The sequence below is a fragment of the Heteronotia binoei genome, chromosome 9, assembly GCF_032191835.1.
Source record: "Heteronotia binoei isolate CCM8104 ecotype False Entrance Well chromosome 9, APGP_CSIRO_Hbin_v1, whole genome shotgun sequence".
NCBI classification, from domain to species: domain Eukaryota; kingdom Metazoa; phylum Chordata; class Lepidosauria; order Squamata; family Gekkonidae; genus Heteronotia; species Heteronotia binoei.
The window spans coordinates 25,968,127-25,988,169 of NC_083231.1; the positions used below are offsets into that span (position 1 = coordinate 25,968,127).

The 20,043-nt window shown below is 37.9% G+C and overlaps 1 protein-coding gene across 5 annotated transcripts in view; it reads left to right on the forward strand.

Moving 5' to 3' along the window:
* ATP8A1 (ATPase phospholipid transporting 8A1) overlaps window positions 1-19,808 on the forward strand; it is a 124,697-nt gene extending 104,889 nt beyond the window's left edge. For all 5 annotated transcript variants that reach the window (XM_060246321.1, XM_060246322.1, XM_060246320.1 and 2 more), the window contains 5 exons: window positions 4,945-5,052; window positions 8,572-8,660; window positions 13,656-13,748; window positions 17,147-17,238; window positions 17,796-19,808. In XM_060246321.1, the coding sequence (XP_060102304.1) occupies window positions 4,945-5,052; window positions 8,572-8,660; window positions 13,656-13,748; window positions 17,147-17,238; window positions 17,796-17,893 (480 nt within the window). In that variant the 3' untranslated portion in view covers window positions 17,894-19,808. The remainder of the gene's footprint in view (window positions 1-4,944; window positions 5,053-8,571; window positions 8,661-13,655; window positions 13,749-17,146; window positions 17,239-17,795) is intronic.
* The last annotated feature ends 235 nt before the right edge of the window (window positions 19,809-20,043 follow it).

Sequence of the window (20,043 nt, forward strand, 5' to 3'; positions counted from 1 at the left end):
TTAGAAAAAATTGCAAATAGGTAACAACAAAGCTACAGAAGTAAATGATTCATTAAAGAGGAGTAGTACAAAAATTCTGTCAAAAGCATTTTACATAGTATAATACAGTCGGTATTATGGGATGGATAGAAAAAAGAGGACCAGCTAACAAATCAAGCCAATATATGTAACACTCATTTTTTGTCTGTGTGGTCATCTGCAACTTCTAGTAGAAGGGAAGAAAAAGGCATAGTGCTAGGGCCGAATTTAAATACATGCGGTACTTTAGGCAAGCACAGTGGCTTGTCCATGCCAATGTGATGTTTTTAATTTGTACAGTAGAAATAAATCAAAAATCCTGACCAGTACACTAAAAACAGATGTAATTTGATTAAATTAAGTATTCATGTACACAGTTAAAAAAATGACAAAACCAAAATGAAAGAAAAGCTGGATTTTATAGAGTTTGAAAAGGTATACAAAAAAAACAACTTAAAAGATCTGATGGTTTGGTCAAATAATCTGATCAAATAGTAACTGAAGGGTTGGCAACTTTTAAGTAGATAGAAGATAACTAAGAGTGGCAGTGTTGGGGGTTTAGACCAAGGGAGGGGGGGCAAACATGTGGCCCACAGGCTGCATATGTCCTGCAAAAGGGTCCTATCCAGCCCTTGAGCAACTGGCCACTGTCTGCTTCCTTCTCTAGTTCTGCTGCTGCATCCCAGCTTGCTTTGCCTGACTCTTCCAATCACACAGGAGAGATAGATAGGCAAGCCTCTGTTATCTACTTTGGCTGAGGCTCCTCCCCCTTCTTCCAGGGGGAGGAAGGGAATGAGTCAGAGCTTGCTTCCTGGCCAGGCTTTCTCAATCGCACAATCTTCTCTAAGTCTTCCTTTCCATTGGCTGAGGCTCCTCCCCTTCCTCCCCTTTGCTCGGCTGCCTCAGTCGCATAGGAGAAAAACAAACCACCTTTAAGATCAACAACAGTTTATTCAAGGTATGAGCTTTTGTGTGCCTTGCTAGTGTGTGTATTTTGTTGGTCTCTCTATCTCGTTCTTACTCTTTCTTTGGCTTGTTATGCTGTAGCTCCCCTGGGTGAACTGGGTTTGCCTCCTCTTTTTACACTATATGCATGCCTTCATGATCCAGTCTTTCTCAGTAGTCAAGCAATGCTTAGATAAGGAATGACAACAAGCCAGTGAGGTGGATTAGGCTGAGAATGTGTCCAGAGCGCGTTCACCCAGCACATTTCCTTTGTCAACTGGGGATTTTGAATCTAAGCTTCCCAGATAGAAGGCTGATCCTGATCACTCTACGTGGCTGTTTCTCTATTTTTGCACTGCCTCATAGGGGTTGCAGCTATTTTTCTGGGGAAACTATAGTTTTGTAGACAATCACATAACCCTCACTGTGTGTCATGATGCCTTCACGTGTTCTTGACCAGCACATAAAGCAACTTAAGTACAGAAGCTCACAAGGCCCAGCCATTTGATGTTTTCCCCTGGGCTCCAGGCTCAGAGCACTAAGCATGAGATTTCTGCAAAGCAACTTAAGTACAGAAGCTCACAACGCCCAGCCATTTCATGTTTTCCCCTGGGTCCCAGGCTCAGAGCACTAAGCATGAGATTTCTGCATGAATGTCAATAAATCAAAAGTAGGTTTGCAGCTTACAGATAGACACCTAAACAGTATACTCAAGATTGTTACAGCACAGACATTTGGATGCAGTAATTCAGAATAAGAGATGTCAGTTATCAGAGACTGTTAAATACACAAAATATTGCAAGAGTGCTAATATTTTAAGCATGTTTTTATTTTAAGTTAAAAAACCCCTTTCATTGTGTTTGTTTGTGTCCATTGAAGTTTATATCTCTGCTATACATAGCATTACATTTTATGAACATATGCCGTGGCCCAACAAGGTCTCATTTATGTCAGATCCATCCCCGAAACAAAGGAGTTTGACACCCCTTAGATATTCTATTCTCTCCCAGAGGCAGAGCTAAACCACTTTGCCACCCTATCAGGGAGAGCTGTCTTCAGACTGCTCTTCTCATTTCTTTTGGTGAGGCAGACCTGAACTATGGCTGCACTCCCTGAGGCAGACTTAAACTAACGCCTGCTGTGCTTTCATCCAACATTCCAACCCCTGAAAAGTGACTGGATGCTGGAGCAGCTCTCCCATAGGCTAAGTGGTGGAACAGCTAGTGGCTGATTATCCTTTCAGAGTTAAGGTAGCTTCCTTTCCACACAGTTTGGTAGATGGGATTCTGTGTCCATCCCTTGCTCTCACTGGGAAGGGACTGAAGGTTCTACAGTGTATCTGCATAATTGTTCTTTAGCATGAGTGAAGGGCAGGACACCTCCAGGTTCTCATTACACCAATCTCCACTGGCTGTGTAATGGTGATGGAAGATGGGGAACAAGAGTTGTTTGAGTAAATAGCTGTAGAGTTCAAGTGAATAGCAGTAGGTAGCATTAATAGATCTTTAGAACACAGCAGAGGAAAGCTCCATGGAAAGGTACCAAGCAGAATTAGAATCTGGAGTAGCCAATAAGTATGAGTGCCCCTCCCCTGATTAGATCTCAGCTGGGACTTGTTCCAGGACCACCTGGTGGTTAGCCCTATGCAGACTTGTACTGGGTACCTTGTGAATGTTAAGCCGCTGCTGTTCCATAATGCTGTGCATTTCTCTGCAGTCTTTTCTGTCCTGATATATATTGTCAGGTTCAGGACCTTGAACAGAGGATTTCAAATGCCCTCATATTGTGATTCACATCCTGGCCAATTCCTCTGTTTTGCTAATGCTTGGCTTGTTGCTTGCCAAAATGAGTGTTTTCCACCAGTAAGCTATTGATATTATAAAGGGAAGCTATTGATATGGGGAAATGATTTAAATGATGATTTAAATTCATCTTTAAATATATGTTTGTGTGTTCAGTTTTAATATCCCAGTGTCTGCACTGTCTTGCAAAAAAAGCATTTCCCCCCAATGCAGACCATAAACCCTTGCATGACAGAGGCCTTAGGCTTTCTGTGGAACATGGTGGGGGATATCCCTCTGCCAAGTGAGCTGTGAAAGTGTCTGGATTATATGGTTAGAGTAGCCATTAGGGTTGCTAGTTCCCAGGTCCCAGTGGGAGTTCCCCAAGTTTTCAGGGCTTCTCCCGAGCCCCAAACCATGAAATTGCTATATGATGTCCCTGACATACTGATGTTTGAAGCTGGTTTTACCATAGAGTTTTGCCCTTAAACCAGAGTGTCACTATGCAGTGTCCTTGAAATGATGTCTGTGACACCCCTCATGCCAACTATATACATCATGTTGAGGATGTCCCAGAATGCCCCCCAAATCCCCCCACCAGAGCAGTGAGGGGACTTTTCAGCCTTAGTACCCGTGCTTCCTTCCCAGTGTTTGAGCCTGTGAAAAGATTTTCTGTTAGTAGGAGGGGATTTGAATGCCTATCTGCAGAATTTCTAGGAGTGTGATAATTACAAGGCTTCTACTAGGCATGCTACAGTACAGCCTTCTGTGTAGTAGAGAGGAAGGCATGCAAGCATTAGTGTGCATCAGTTGGCTACTTCTATACAAAGCTGCCATGTGGGGTGTCATAGACATGATGTTTCAAAGCTGGTGTGTGTTGATGGGACGCCTGTGGGACTTTCTGGAGTCTTCTTTGACTTCTGTATGTTTTTCAGATTTCAAAATACTGAGTACTGCTTATGTAGTTTGACATAGTTAATAAACAGTTTTCATGACGTACTTGTAATATAATTTTTGTGTTAGTTACCAATACATTATTTTATGTGATGAGAGTGTATATTTAATTTTTATTTTTCCACTGAGAATACTAACAAAATTAGAGAGCAGCATAATAGTATAGTATATACAATAAATCAGTGCAAACTACCTAAAATTTCACAAGCATTAATGATGACCCTATTCCTTTTATTTTAAAAAAATCCCTGCTAACCATTTCTGTTCTATGCAGGCTTCTGCCTAATTCCAGTTTGTATTGACACTCAAACACTGGTGCCATAACAGATTTGTTTGTTTATTTAAATATTTATTAGTCTGGTGAAATTCTGTCTGGTGAAATTCAAGGCAGCGTGCAATATAAGTAAAACAGCAACTTTGAAATACACATAAAAGACCACAATCTGGCTTTTCAAGGGGAGTATAACCCCATCCAAGACAGGAAGGCTCTCAAGTCCCCAAGTCCCCCTCTCAAGGCCTTGCTTCTAGCCAAGAGGAATTCAGTCTTGTTAGGATTAACTTTCAATGTGTTCATCCTCATCCAGCCCATTACTGACTTCTACCACCAGTTCAGAACATCAACAGCATCCTCAGAATTAGATGGGAAAGAAAGGCAGAACTGTGTATCATCCACATATTGGTGACCCTACTTACCTTCTGAGGATAATATTTCTTATTAACAAGGATTTTTAACCAGATTAAATTGTGGTTAAGAATCCCAGTTACTGAGGAAGAATCAAACTCCATGTTCAGATATCACACTGAAGTTTGACTGAAGAATGCTTGAATCAGAAAGTCTTCAGTTACACCTAATGCTACAGGAAGGAAGAAGCATACGAGTTTCAAAGTTAACCAAATTGATTCTCTTCAGAATGATCTCTGAACAAGCCTTAAGTTTCAAAAATAATCATATGCTATTGATTATTATATTGAATTACAATTTTGTTAGCATGATGTTTGAATTTTGGAGCATGATGTTTTCAAAAATATGGTTGGGTAACTCTTCCAGACAAACTTGGATTAACCTTTACTTCAGTACCGGTACATTACAAGCATTTCTTAAAATAGCCATTCACATGTGATAAATATATTGATGGTAATAAACTTTAAACTTTAAAGAGCAAATATTTTGTCCCAAAAGTAAACTAGTTTGTAAGCATTAGCTGAACTGAACTTATGATTATTCTTCTTTTCCCCCTTTTTCCAGTTTAGCCATGTAGCTATATGGGGAAGCATTGCACTGTGGATAGTATTTTTTGGAATCTACTCTTCTTTATGGCCTCTTCTTCCTATCGCTCCTGATATGTCTGGGGAGGTAATTATGTCTTTCAAATAATTTCCATATCCGTGCATAAAAACGTAAAAACTTGACTGATTATACTTTATAGCCTATCTATTAAATTTCTGTCTATTATGAGACTTGAAGATTTGTAGCTTTAAACACTGTTAATGGCTTTATTTTTGTGCAAGTGAGGCTTCTTCCATGCACAGGTTTAAAAGGAGTCACTCTAATTCTGTTATGCATGCATTAAACTTTCTCTTTTAACAGATATTCTGACTTTTTGAAGCTTGAGAAGCTTGAGATATTAACACTCCAGATTTTCCACTACAAAGATGGCCATTAACGTACAGCACCCTATTTTTTGGTTGTGTCTGTCTTTATCAATATGTTGCAGGCCAGTCTAACAATTCAGTCACAATTCAGGAAAAAAGTCACTATTTATTTGTGTGTGTGTTTTTATGCCTTTATTATCAACTTCAACCAGAATCCTCAACATTAACAGTGGATCTGTCACCTAGGATATTTTTGGGTGCAGTGAAGGAAATTATGTTACTGTGTTGCTCAAGTGGCAGGAGGGTGGTTGTAGCTCCTGGTCCTGCTTCCTTGCCCACACCTCAGCAGTAGAGGGAGAAAAGTAGTGCCTTCTAGTCTCCTGCCCACCTGCCTGACTCAAACCATGGAGGGGGTTGGCAGCAGCTCCTCCCACAGCTACCTACAGTGCAGCTGTCCGGGGGGGGGGGGCAGGAGTTGTGGTGGTTCCTGATAATCTTCCCCCATCCATTGGCCTGGAGCAGAGAGGTGATGGTTCCTGAGTATTTCAGCTTGCGTTTGGCCGGTTCATCCTTTCCTCCTGGGTCACAAGAAGTATCTGCACTTGTACGGACAATAGTTCTTGGTGGCATGTTGAGAATTCAATACATTTTTATGTATATACAGACATGTTGTATACATTTTAATATGAATATATATATAATATATATATTGTAAATGTAGTGTTCATAATTAATATTCTACTTATGACAGAAGAGAAGAAGACACTATTATCAATGCTATTGTTTATTAATACAGAATCATTATACCCAGTACATATATCAAGATGATTGCTTAAGCTAAAACAGCTTTTTCTACTTAGTGTAGAAATGTTTTCCATTGTTATCTTTCTACATATTTTACATGGTGAAATCAACTTTGATTTAAAAAAAAAAACATATTTAAACATTTGAAAGAAAATTATTGTAAAGAAGAATATTCTATGCATATCAGTTTGATGCAATTGACTAACGATGCCTTTCAGCATTTTTGCCAAGTTCTTGTTTAGAAAAGCATTATGCTGTTAACAGCAGGCATGCCTAACTATGTCTAACTATTAAGGACGAAACTGTTGTGTGGAAGGCTTTCAAAATTTCACAGTTTCCAAAAGAAAACACAGAAAAGTAATTTATGTTTCTTTCTGCCAAAATTAGCACCAAGTTATCTAGAATCTGTATCTTTCGTTTCTGGTTCTGTATTCCCCTGGAGCCACTTATTCTGCTTTGGTTTCACAAGGCCATAAAAGGGGTAGGTCAAAGAGGACTTGGCATAGACCACAGATCTCATACATTAGGAGAAATTTCTAAACCACAAACAGAGGCAGACAGAGTCCATCCCCAGAACAGGCTGCCCTGTTAGCGCTATTGTCTAAAATGGATCAGTTTGCCATTTCCCAGCTGACCTAGCTATGTGTAGAGAGATGTGAAAAGTTAGAGACAAAAATGGTTTCTACAGAGTAAGGAGGGAGCTTTCTTGTACAGAAAGGAAGGAAATACCTCAGTGGGATTTTATTTTTTCCCCCTCTTCATCCAAATATACAAAGAAGCCTTCTGTCTTTAATGAGAATGTCGGCTTTAAATCTTTTAGTTTTGGATTAACTCTGGAAGAGAAAAAAAAATCTGACAGGCTTTCAAATATGATGCAAAAAACTTTTCCCCCCTCAATTCATGTTGCTCATTTGTAAAGCCAAAGGCTGGATTGACTGAATGGTAGGCGCCAGTTGTTCCTTCATTTATAGTTAGCATTACAATGGTCAGAATTAACATCCTAAGACCTACATTATCGCTTCTGCTGTTTCACCAAGGAACACTTAATTCAGGGTGGCTAATGCAAGATAGCTCCTTGCTCTGTTACTCTAACCTTAAGAAGCCATTAAGAGTATTTTTAAAAGGAGAGAGTGCTTTTGAAATCACATCTAGATCATTTATGCATTTTCTGGTATTATTCAGGAATCAATCTACTTATCAACTGCTTAATACAAAATCCAAAGCGATACTCATCCGCTTCAGCCAAAAGAACAGAGAGTCTTGTGTCATCTTTAAGGCTAATATGGCATAAAGGCTCTAGCTAATGAAAGCTTACACCACACTAAATTTGTGGCTTGCTAAAGCTCCACAAGATCCATTGTTATTTTTGCACAAAACTTTTATCATACAATGTTATTCCAGAAGTAGCAACATTAAGAATTGTCTGCATCCTCAGACATGTCAGAGTTCCTCTTCTGTGTTATTACATTTAAAACTGCAAAGTATTTTCTTGTCTACCTTGTAGTATTTAAAGTTGTACTGTAGTATTTAAACATGTTTTAAATGAATCAGTTAATGTTCAGTTCAGTATTTGTTCTACTTTCCCTTTTATGCCCCTGAAGCAGTGACCCTTCTTGCCTGTGTGTCCATGGTAATTAATACATACAGCTTTTAAAAAAAAAGTCATAGCAGCTCCCCACCAAATCACAAGCTAGTCTTTATATTTTGTCAAGTTTGCATCACGTTTCTGCTCATGGACTGCGGGGAGGAAGTACGCCGGTTTCCGCTGGCTTCAGCCTTTTCCCCCTGCACTACATGACACACTATTCTGTAAAGTTCCATATTCCTCTAGAACAGCACAGCAGGTGAAGTGCAGCATGCATGAGCAGATGTGCCTTTCGTTCATACAAGAGCTTTTTCAGATCCAGGCTTAATAGGTTTTGTTGCAAGACTGGATATTGCCGTTTGGCAAAATATTAAAAATCACCATTCTACACACGCATCCCTTACATATAGCTCTCTAGATTATGATCCATGTGTTTAGTATTTGAGATTAAGCAACACATATAGTTGGCTGAAACTAATTCCATTTTTGGATTGTTGGTATACTTCCATACCATCAGTGTTTTGATTACTCGAAACTCCCATAATGGTAGCACTGCACTACCTTCTCCAGTGAAAGATAAAGAGGGCTTCATAAAATATTAAAAGGGCAGCTATAAAGCAACTATCAATTAATAGTGCTTTCTTCATCTGTTGTGGGAGCTTGGAGAGCAGTGGGCAGACTGTGCTTAAGTCTAAGAAGTCTCCAAGAAAAAGAATTGGCAGACAGCTCCTAGCACCCTAAAATAGTGAACCCTGTCACTAGGTTTCCCTAATCCTTTCCTAGTTAGCTAGTGTTTGCATAGTGCCATTTTTCAGTAATATTAACTAGCATCATCCTAAATGTTTCATATTTCTCATCTTTAAATTGTACCTTTTGTTTAAATCCATACAGGCAGCAATGTTATTCAGCTCTGGTGTCTTTTGGATGGGCTTGCTAAGTATTCCGACAACAGCTCTGATCTTTGATGTTGTATATAAAGTGTAAGTAAAATACTGCTTATTTATGGGTTCTCGGGAATTTCTTTGTCCCTTTATTAGTTTTAGAAATCAGTGCTTTGTGTAGTCTATAAAATTATGATGTGTGTAGATAATAAACTGTAAAGTTAATGAAAGATGATAACCCATTTGAAAAGAAATTTAGATCAATATATAAAACCAAAAAACATGGCACATTTTGTGGTTTCTGACCTGTTTGTTTATATATAAGAACATAAGAGAAGCCATGTTGGATCAGACCAATGGCCCATATCTGTAAGCTTAATACTTATTTGGAGAATGTTTCCCAGTGAAGGCAATGGCAGGGCCAGCCCTGCCACTAGGAAAACTAGGTGATTGCCTAGAGTGCCAGCCTTCTGGGGGTACCAAATTGGGCACATACCTCAGGTGACTCTGTGACGTTATCAGTGCAGGGGAAGGGTGCCAGAAACTAGCCTTGCCTAGGGTGCTAGACAGTCTAGGGCCAGCCCTGGGCTGTGGTATTCACTCTTTGTCTCAGGAGCAACATAAGTCTTTGAGGTGCTACCTGTAGCTCACTTGAGCACCGTTCCCCAACGTGGCACCCATCTGACAGTTCAGGAAACTTGATAAGGCGTTTGCCTGGTAGGGCTTGTGTTTACTGGGTCGGTTCCCACCTTAAAACAGCTGCCATCAGAGAAATAGGTAAACTGTCAACCTTCCTGAGGTGCAGACCTCATGCCAGGAATACAAGTAAATGTGGCTCTTCTGGTTGATGATAATTGCAAATGTCTACAAGCCATCTAGTGAGTACCACTGAGTTATGGTATGTGGGGTTTTCAACATTCTATCATTAAAATAACTGAATATTCAGTTCATCATGAAATCAGAGTTATTTGTTAGCCTGAAATTTGAAAATCTACCTTGAGAAGTATAATCTGGCCAAATTTCAGATAAATTCAATGTAAAATAGATGTTGCCAAAAATGTGCTACCATCTTGAAAATTTCCAATCTTTTTGTGGATACAGCATATATCTTCCATTTCTTCTTTTGCTTATTTTAAATGTGTCAAATTCAAAAATACCCCAAATGGCCTCTAAGTGAAAATCCACTGAATAATGAAATTTCCCTTTTAAATTATTCAGTGATGGAATAGAAAATTGTGAGCACATGTGCATTCAGTAAAGTAAGCATCTGCTGCAAAATGTCTTTCCAAATAAAACTAGTGAGAGCTCACCCAGGTGAATGCGGAGGTAACCAAATTAGTATCTCAAAACCATCTCTGGGGAATGACATAATGTGTTGGTGAACTGTGTCTTCATTAAGATAGATCTAAATAGACAGCCGTGTTGGTCTGAAGTAGTAGAACAAAATAGGAGTCAATTGCAGCTTTAAGACCAACTTAGTTTTATTGAGAATGTAAGCTTTCGTGTGCATACACACTTCTTCAGATGAGGAATGAGGTACAGTAAGCAGAGCCATGGGGTTTGAAATGCCAAGTGGTACAAGATAAAAACCAGAATAGTAAAATTAACAAATTCAGAAAACCTTTGATCTGGGTTGAATTACCGTGGGAAACCATAAAATAGTAACGTGTCAGACTGTGAGAATGCCTGTTAATTATTCTATTGCTAATAATAAGGTTTATTAGCAATAGAATGATTAACAGGCATTCTCACATTCTGACATGTTACTGCTTTATGGTTTCCCACGCTAATTCAACCCAGATCAAAGGTTTTCTGAATTTGTTAATTTTACTATTCTGCTATTGGTTTTTAACTTTGCACCACTTGGCATTCTAAACCCCACCAGCTCTATGTGGCTCTGCTTACTGTACCTCATTCCTCATCTGAAGAAGTGTGCATGCACATGAAAGCTTACGTTTTGAATAAAACTAAGTTGGTCTTAAAGGTCCAATTGACTCCTATTTTGTTCTGTGTTTTCATTAGTTTTGCTTAGGCTGTATTATATAGTCTATGTAATTTATGTTTAATTTATTTTTTCCTCTTTTTTCAACTTGTAAGTTCTATTTTTGAAAATAATTTTTAACAAAAACATCTCTGGGGAGAGAGACAGAGATAGAAGACAGAGGCTTTTCATCAGATGTGTTTATTTTAAAGATTTTTAAATATTTTATTTATTTATTTAGGAAATTTATCCAGCTTTATATTAAGGAATTTTATTCTTTTTATATTAAGGAAGCTAATAGTATAATCTATATAAATGCATTAATAAACACAGTTACATTAGTTGATCTAGCAAAACTATCAAAGTTAATAAAACAATATCAGTATATTTTTAGCGCTGTAGCTCTTAGGTTGATGCGTTAGATATACTCAGTTAATTTTACAGGCCCTCAAGCATGGTTTTCAAATTGCATCGTAAGGCCTGCAGAAATGGTGCTGATCACATCTCTGGGGAGAGTGAATCCCATAAATTTGGATTGGTACCTGAAGAGGCTCTTCTGTAGGTTCCTGCCAGGCTTACCTTGGACAATGTGGCTTTCCTCATCAAGGGACCACTGGTTGAACTAGAACCACTGCCAGGTTTCTATGGATAGAAATTGTCCTTCTGGTACTTTCTATCAGTGCATTTCAGTAGAGATGTGAAATTCTTGGAAGTCCTGAAGCTATGGGCGGGAAGAGTTCTTTCTAGCAATTTTGGAGGGAAATGAAAATTGGAGGCGGTGAATCGAAATATGTGCAGTACTTACTATCCTATCAAATCTAAACTAATTTTGCTTATTTAACAACAAATGCATAATTTAGTGCTGCAGATCTTAGGCTGATGTGTTAGATACTTAGCATATTAAACTGCAATATTTGGCATGCATGTAGAATTTAACAGTTATAAATGCCTTCATTTCGTACAAGCAAAATAGCAAATATACCCAATACTTGAGAGAAGGCTAATGCCCCCTGTGCTACCATTGCATATGTACCTTAATTTTGGCTCTCTGAAAATGTGGAAAAATAGCAGTTAAGCAGAAAATGCAAGCTTTATGGCAAAGAACATAAAATATATTATTTGGTCAGAAAAGGAGTCACACAAGGAGTCAATAATGTCTGTGCCACTAGATGTAGTTCCAGTTAGATACTGTCTTCTTCCTTTTGTGGTTAGTTGTTAGAGCAGGGGTCCCCAACATCATGCCCATGAACACCATGGCACCCACCAAGTATTTTTAGAAAGTGAGTGGGGGCAGGTATGGCTTTTGCCCAGCAAGGCTTCTAATTGACTGTTGGAGATTTGATTGACTGTGAAGATTTTTTTTTTAAATGTTGCTTTGGGAGCAGCTGCCACCACAGCACAAGGATCTGCACTGTTACTGAAGTTAAGCTGTGACAGTCATTCCATGACTAACTCCTCCTCCTGCAGCAGCCAATTAGTGGCAGCCATTTTGTTTCTGCTTACACCATGCCGTGTCAGAATTCCAAATGTTCCTGCAGGCTCAAAAAGTTTGGAGACCTTTGTATTAGAGAGAGCTCACTTCTCAGTGAGATTTTCAGGGTTTTTCCTTGAGATTTTCATGTAGTTTCTTCCTCACCTCCTTCTGATCTTTTTCCTCTCCAGCAATATAAAGCGTTAAGCTACTTGTATGTGTGTCACAGTGGTTTGAGGGAGAGGTGAAAAAGTCAACCACAAGGGAAGAGTCAGGTCAGAAGGAAAGCAGAAGCAATGAAAGCCCTGCATGGTCCCCTCATGAAGATTAGGTATCCTTCTACGTATATAAATGCATCTTGTATTTAAGAGCTGTTTACAGCATGCCCACATTGTCTTTAAAAGCATTTTACTCATTCTAAAAGAAAAAAAATAGGGTTTTTTTCAGTACTTCCCAACTTCCCAATTATTTCCGTCAGAAAAATTGAGGGGGGGGGGGCGGGGTCTAATGGGGAAGAGCTTAATTTTTCCAGGCCTTCACATCTCTACATTTAAGACTTCAAATTCTTTAAATGGAGCCCAGAACCGTTCTGGAAATCAGTACAGTGGAAAAGGATTTGACCTGTATGTCAGTTGTTGCAGACCCATTAAAATCCTGGCTGCTGTGTTTTGTATCAGTTGAAATTTCTGTTGAGCATTTTATAATATGGATGTTCCCAGAGAATATGTTAGAGTGTCCCAACCTATCTTCTTTACAAATTGCTGCAGTTGGCAAACCAACAGTGCAACAAAAGTCTTCCAAATTAACCTACTTTGTACCAGAAGCTGTTTTGGCACACAAAGGTTTAGGTTTGAAGGAGTGTGTGTATTGGATTTTTTAACCTCCTGTAGGAGTTGTTTTTCCATTTCATGATGTGCAGTAACAAGAAAAAATAAATATCCCCACTCCCCAGAAGTTCTTGTGCAATTCACTTTTTTAAAAATGAGATAATGTATGTAGAAGCAATGCTAATTTGGGGGAAATCCAAGAGAGTGAAAAAGTGTAGTTGCCTGGAGTAGTTGATACAGGCTGAATTAGTTGCTAGAGTTAACCATTCCGCGTCACATTACAAATGGGAAACTCACACAGCTAGCAAAAAGAGGGGGGCAGGCCTTTCTCTTTTCTGTGCTACTTATGTATTAACATGGAATTTCTTACGTGAAAGATCTTTCAAAACCCCCACCTACAGTCTGAAATGATATTGTTTACACTACCATCTGAGGATTCTGTCAGTTCATTGCATCTCATTCTCCTGTGCATTTGAACCAGCAGCATTAGCTGCAAGTGAGCATGAAATGTCAAATGATTCTATGTTCTTGCTGCTTAAACAGTGAAAAGGTTAAGGTACAAATTCATTCATACTTTAAAACCTATGCAGTTGTAAGTGCCTTCATTTTTCTCATAAACCAAATGCTTTTTACTTTAGAATTTTTCTATAATCTATTCTGTGCGTAAATTGCTACAATGTTTCTGTACATTCTAATTATTTCATTCAAATTGATGTAAAGTCATTAGATTTCTACACTCAAGATTTGTGTTTTATTGTCTCTCAGATTCAAACATTTAAAGTTCAAGGACAAATTGTCATTTTTTTTCATTGTAGAGTCAAGAGATCAGCATTTAAGACGCTGGTTGATGAAGTTCAGGAGTTAGAAGCAAAATCTCAAGATCCAGGAGCCGTTGTTCATGGGAAAAGGTACTGTAAAATACCTGTATGTATATTTAACTCGTGCTGCTGAGTTATTATTGCCTCAGTGTAAAGGTGCAAAACATGGAAGCACCCCACTCTCTCAGACTCTCTCAGTGCTTTCAGTGTTTGAATTACAGGTCAGACTTACATAAAAGGACTTTTCCACTTAATTCATTTTGTTCAAGCAACGGTAGAGTTAAAATCAAATTATTTGGGAATCTAGTTTTAAATCGCAGTTCTAACACATAAATTTGTTACGTACAATGGCCACGATCTGCAGATCCATGCAAGTAGTTATGTATGCTCAGGGATTTCCTGGAGTCCTGTTTTTCAGACAGCTCCACCACCACTAATACCACAATGCCACATGGCAAACTGGTTAAATCTAAAATGTTTTTCAGTGCAGTACTGTAAGTGACTATTCAGTTCAGAGTAATAGGTCAAAAGGAGCAGAAGTTAAGTTCAGGAAATGTAGAATAAGATGTAGGTTTGAGGGATACAGTGCTTAGGAAATTAGGACCTAATATTATCAATTAAAATATTACAACAGAATGTTAGTTTTTGTCTCAAATGCAAGATGAGCCCATGACTTGAACGCCTGCTCTTAGAAATTATATTAAAAGATATAGAATGCTGGCCATATTTAAACACAATAGGCATACTGTAAGTGGCAACCGACAAGGACTTGCAGGAGGCATCTCGTCTTCAGCTGCATTAGCATGACCGCATGGTTATATGTTGGTATGCACGCTTGAGTTGGAAAACAAAGTAAGAATTGCTTCAAGGTAAGCTCTGCTACTGTATTTCATGGGTCTTGCAGGCTTTGGAGGGAAGGTGGATAATTGATCAAGTAGCATCTCTAATTGGGTGAACTCTTCTCTACAGTTTTTAAAATATGACTCTGAAGGGGATCTTAGCAGTGCACAGACTTGCTTTACCACATTTCTTGCCAAATTTATTTTCTCCTGATCTAGAGGCAAGCAAGGGGATAAAGAATCAGCAGTGGTATCCTAAACAAAGTTATCTTAAACATCCTTCTAAGCCCATTCATTTCAATGAACTTAGAAGAGTATAAATTTGGTTAGGATTGGATTGCTCTGAAAATTAACCAAAGTATCACCTGCAGGGCTTTTTTTGTAGGAAAAGCCAGCAGGAACTCATTTGCCTATTAGGCCACACCCTGACATCACAGTTGTTTCACATAGGATTTTTTTTTGTGAGAAAGGCCCAGCAGGAACTCATTTGTATATTAGGCCTTACACCAAGCTAGCTGGAACTGCATTCCTGTGCCTTCCTGCTCAAAAAAAGCCCTGAACTGAAAAACATACCAGCTTGTTAGGAAAACATGCCTCTTTTAACTTACCTTTGTTGATTTCACTTAAGGAGGTATTTTTCTGTTAAAATGTAATTAAAAATGGCAGCACTCTTGCATGTGCATGTTATATTGTTGTATACTAGGGATGAACACAAACCTGGGGAAATGGTGGTTCATTTAATTTCATGATTAATTTGATTTCTGACCCAGTTTGTATTTTGTTGGTTCATTTGGTTTGGGAGATATAAAACTCACCAGGAGTCTTCAGCAGGCTCTCTTCCATCTGCCTTCCAAGTTTGGCAAAGATTGGATTTGGAATATCCGAGTTATAGCTCCCCAAAGTAGATGCCCCAAGAAAGCTGAGCTTCAGTTCTCACAACAACTCTTCATGCTGCAGAATGGGAGCTTTGTGATTAGCACCCAGAACTGCCAATCAAGCTCCTGTGGTTATTTCTAGGGCTCTCAGAAGTCCACCCCCAGCATTGCTTGGAATTGATTGAATCAATGCCAGGCTGTCTGGAAAAACAAACTTCAAAAACAAAGCACCAAGGTCCAGACCGATTCAGAACAAACCGTGAATCAGCCCAATTCATGCATGAATCGCTATTTGTGGTTCAGTTTGTGCCTATGCCTACTGTATACTGATGTCCATTTAAGCATAGCAACACACTCACACACACACAAACCCCTTGCATCCTTTTCTAACTAAGTAAATCTCAAAATACAACGTGATATCAGTTAGGAACTCCTTGATATTTATAGGGTGCACCTACACTTATCATACATAATGAAACACTTGCTACCTCAGGATAAGCATTGATTTGATTCTTCTGCAGAGGCAAATAGAACAAACATTTGGTCAAGAGAACCTCTTACTACACCACAACTCCTTGTGAATCTATTTCATGTGGTCACATTTTACTTATTAGGGTTTCACAGAGCCTATTGAGATATAGACCTGACTCTGCTAACAAAGAGTAACTCACTTTCATTCCCTTTTTGAATTGGAGAGGACAAAGCAGTCTCCTAAGATTGGAATTTATAAAAGCTTACTTTGCTTTCACATCCTTTCATGTGCAGTATTTAAAGGATGGCAATTTATGTCTTTTAAATGTAGTTATAATCAGAACTTTTGTTGCTTCAGCCAGAAATTGGTGTGTCCCATTGCATTCAAAGTACGGTATGTTTGAAAACATAGTTTTTTGTCTTGGTTTCCATGTTCTTTTTTCTTTTTCCAATTTAAATTTTATTAGATTTTTAAAATTTAACAAACATAACAAACATAAGGGGTTTCATTCCAACCATTACAAACAATCAGTGTGTGAGATCAACATATGTATCCATAAACTAACATTCAAAGAAAGTTACATATTAATATATTGATGACTCCATCTTTATCAAATTTATGTTTTAGGTTTCCTGAATAGTTAATGAAAAGCTAATGATCCTTAGTCTAATATCAGTGTTTAAAATACTGGTAAGGGATAGAATAAACACATTTATGTAATACTAATACGGAATAGAATAAACACACTTATGTAAACAGCCATATATTATAATCTGATCGATTTGGTAGGACATAGTTGGATTTAAGATAACCAATAACTGGTTCCCAATAGTATTGCATCATTGTTTTAAATTGCAACTTAAGAACAGGTTTCAAAAAAAATTGCTCTCAGGGTGACTTTGTGACATCACTTTCAGAGGAAAATACAGGGTTCCTGGTGACTCCTAAAGAGGGGTGACGTCAGTTCTGTGTTTTTCCCCATGCTTTCCCATTCCTGCCTAAAATCTGATCATTACGTTTTTCAGAACTGAAATCTGATTACGTTTTTCTAGTTGCAGTCTTTTTTCCCTTATACATTATTGCATTCATCCTCAGTTATGTAGACAGTTCCAAGAATCGGTGGTTCAAATGTGTCTTATAAGTTGGAAATTACAGAGCATATCTTGAAGAAGTTCAGTTAGAAAACTGTCTTTTAGTTAGCTTGCCAGGTTCATAGCTTCTTAGCTCCATAGTCTCTATATCAGATCTTAATGTTGTTTCAAATATTGATGTATAGCACACATTTTTCATTTTTCTTTCTAGCTTAACTGAAACAGCTCAGCTGCTAAAAAATGTCTTTAAGAAAAACCATGTCAACCTATACCGCTCCGAGTCTTTGCAACAAAATTTGCTTCGTAAGTATTTGTGAATTTGCATGGAAAAAACAGTCAAAGCATAGAAGTAACAAAAACATTGTTGAGTTTTGCAAGAACTCATGTTTTTTTCTTAGATGAGCATGAGAAATGAGAAAAAAGTTTCATTGATAGGCCAGCACCTAACATTATAGTCTGAAGGGGCCAAAATGAAAATGGAGTGTTAATTTGTTGTGTAAACTTCATTTTAAAGGGAAGCATATGTATTTAATAATTTTCTAGTTTTTAACACTATTCAGTTTTATATGTGTGTATAATAAACACTTCTGTGTGTGTATGTGTGTGTTAACACATTCCTCTGTAATATATCTGTAACAAGCGTCATAGCAAAATGTGTTACTATTACGTCTTTAGAATGCTTGGGAGTAGTTTAACAGATTTGCTTTCCACTTTCATTCTTGCTTTTCTCAGTAAAATCAGTCGCTTCTCTGTAGAATACTAATGCCCCTCCAGGTACAGTGTATCCCAATATTTTGGTAGACTGATATCTCTAAAATATTCCAGTAAAACTAGAATGTGTTGTTGCTTCATATTTGCAGATGGCTATGCTTTCTCTCAAGATGAAAATGGGATTGTATCACAGTCTGAGGTAATAAGAGCCTACGATACTACAAAGCAAAGACCTGATGAATGGTGAAAGAGTACAATGTCACAGAGCTGCAATATTTGCCATAGTGAGGCAAACGGGTATCATTGCTGGGCTTGGCAACAAGGTCCAGTAACAGAGATTAGAGGAAGATAGCTGCTCTTGCTTATTTTCTGAAGTTTGAATTCACATATTGAGTAAACGTAAGCACTGTGCAATTATACTGTAATACACCATCTGAATTCTGCAACAAATGTTTCTTGGATTTTGTAAGCAAAGATTTAAATTACCCTCACTCTTTCAAGACAGCTTATTTACAGTGAAGCTGAATATGTATTGTAATCTGAGACATAACTAAGAGTCAGATTACCCAACATAGCACATATTGACAAGGATAACTTTGGCAAAGGTTTAACAATGATGAGACATCTAAAATGCCATTTAATGGACCTTTGATTTCAATAAGTGCTAAAATATCCATTTTTAAATGACGTTGACTCATGTGATGAGGTATGATTTCAAAGCAAGGAATTTATAAGGAATTGTGTCAAACTAGCCTAAAAGGTTTGCCAAAGAAGTTCCATAAAATGTGTTTCTCACTTTAATTATCATTCAGAGAAAATGTAAAGGATGGTAATGTCAAGTGTGATGTTGGAATTGCATGCTTGATGCTCTGTACTTGAAAAGTTTTACAATAACCTGAACTTGATACAGGCTGCTTTTTATTGCATTTGTGTTCAGATCTGTGATCACTTGCACCTTTGGCCTTACAGATGCTTTTCTTTTATCTCTATTATCCCCCCTCACCTGCCCCCGCTTCATTTAATAGAAATATGTACTACATCGGCCATTCTCTGTGTAAGGGGCATGTGTCTTTAAGATTTGTTTGAATTATGTACGACTACTGCTCAGTATTATAGCCATTCTGTAAGTGTAAAGAAGCATTCCTTGTGCAAAGCAGAGGGCTGTGGAGAAAATATCTCATAATATCATATCTAAATTGATGATCAGAACTTTTTATTTCCATTGGTACTGATTGTCTGCTGGAGGTACCAGGGTTGGAGGATGGGGATGGTTTTGATTCAGTTCCCCTTTGCACCAGCAGGTTATCCATTCTGTCATAATTGATCAAATGTTCACGCATCCCATGTTTTTTTTCCTAAACATGCATGGCCTTTTTATGTCTTCAGAATGCGGTACCATGCATAAAACACAATTTCCCTGCACAGTAGGAATCAGAGCCTATGTTCTTTTTTTAAAAAAAGCAACAACTTGTTTTTATTTTGAATTATCAGAACGCTATATGCACAACTTGGTTAGAACATAGTAATAATCTGTCTTTCTGTCTAAAAAAATCCAGAAATAGGTGTTGTTTATTCAGTACCAAGCCAGTATGTTCCCTTTGCTTTATGAAACAATTATTTATTACGTCTATCAAGTGTATGCAGCCCACCATAAGTTTTGAATTAAGAATGCTGCAGTTTGAAAAATGAAGCTGATGAAGAGCTCTTCTATTATTTTGATGTAAATCTTCTGCTATCTACTGCTAATAAAACAAAATAAACTAACCATGTCTTCACATCCTAATCCAGATAGTATAGGACTTCCGTCCTATTCTTTTACAATTAAAGTATTTTTAGATACATTAGTGTGTAAATGTTGGTTGATAGGGGCATAAATAATTTGAACTCTGCTATTAGTTTTAAGTCATTATCAAGAATTCCATCTTTAAAATATATTTCATATATGAAGTTCCACTTTTAGGTACATTCACTGTACAACTTATCTGCCTGTCAAAAGACATTCACATGTACTGTGGTAAATGCAGTATTTCTGTGTGATGGTTCCCTTATTAGGTCCAAATTGTAAAGTCGGGGGTTGCAGGAAATTTGCAACTATGAAATGAACATTTCATGTGATTGTGATGCACCCATTAAAGAAAGAAGGAAAAATCTAATTAAAAACAGCCTTGCTTGGTACTTTTGCTGTGTAAAATCGCCATCTAGAAAGCTTCAGGCACTGTTGAATGAACCAACAAGGAGGGCCAAATCACTTGACCTAGAGGAAGAAAAAAAAATCAGAGCATGCCCTTTTTGGAACTTGGGTTCAAACTTTATGTCTATGGGACACATTGACATTAACAGATTTCCCAAGTGAACAATTAAAAATGATAATCTTCTACCATAGTTATAATATAATTC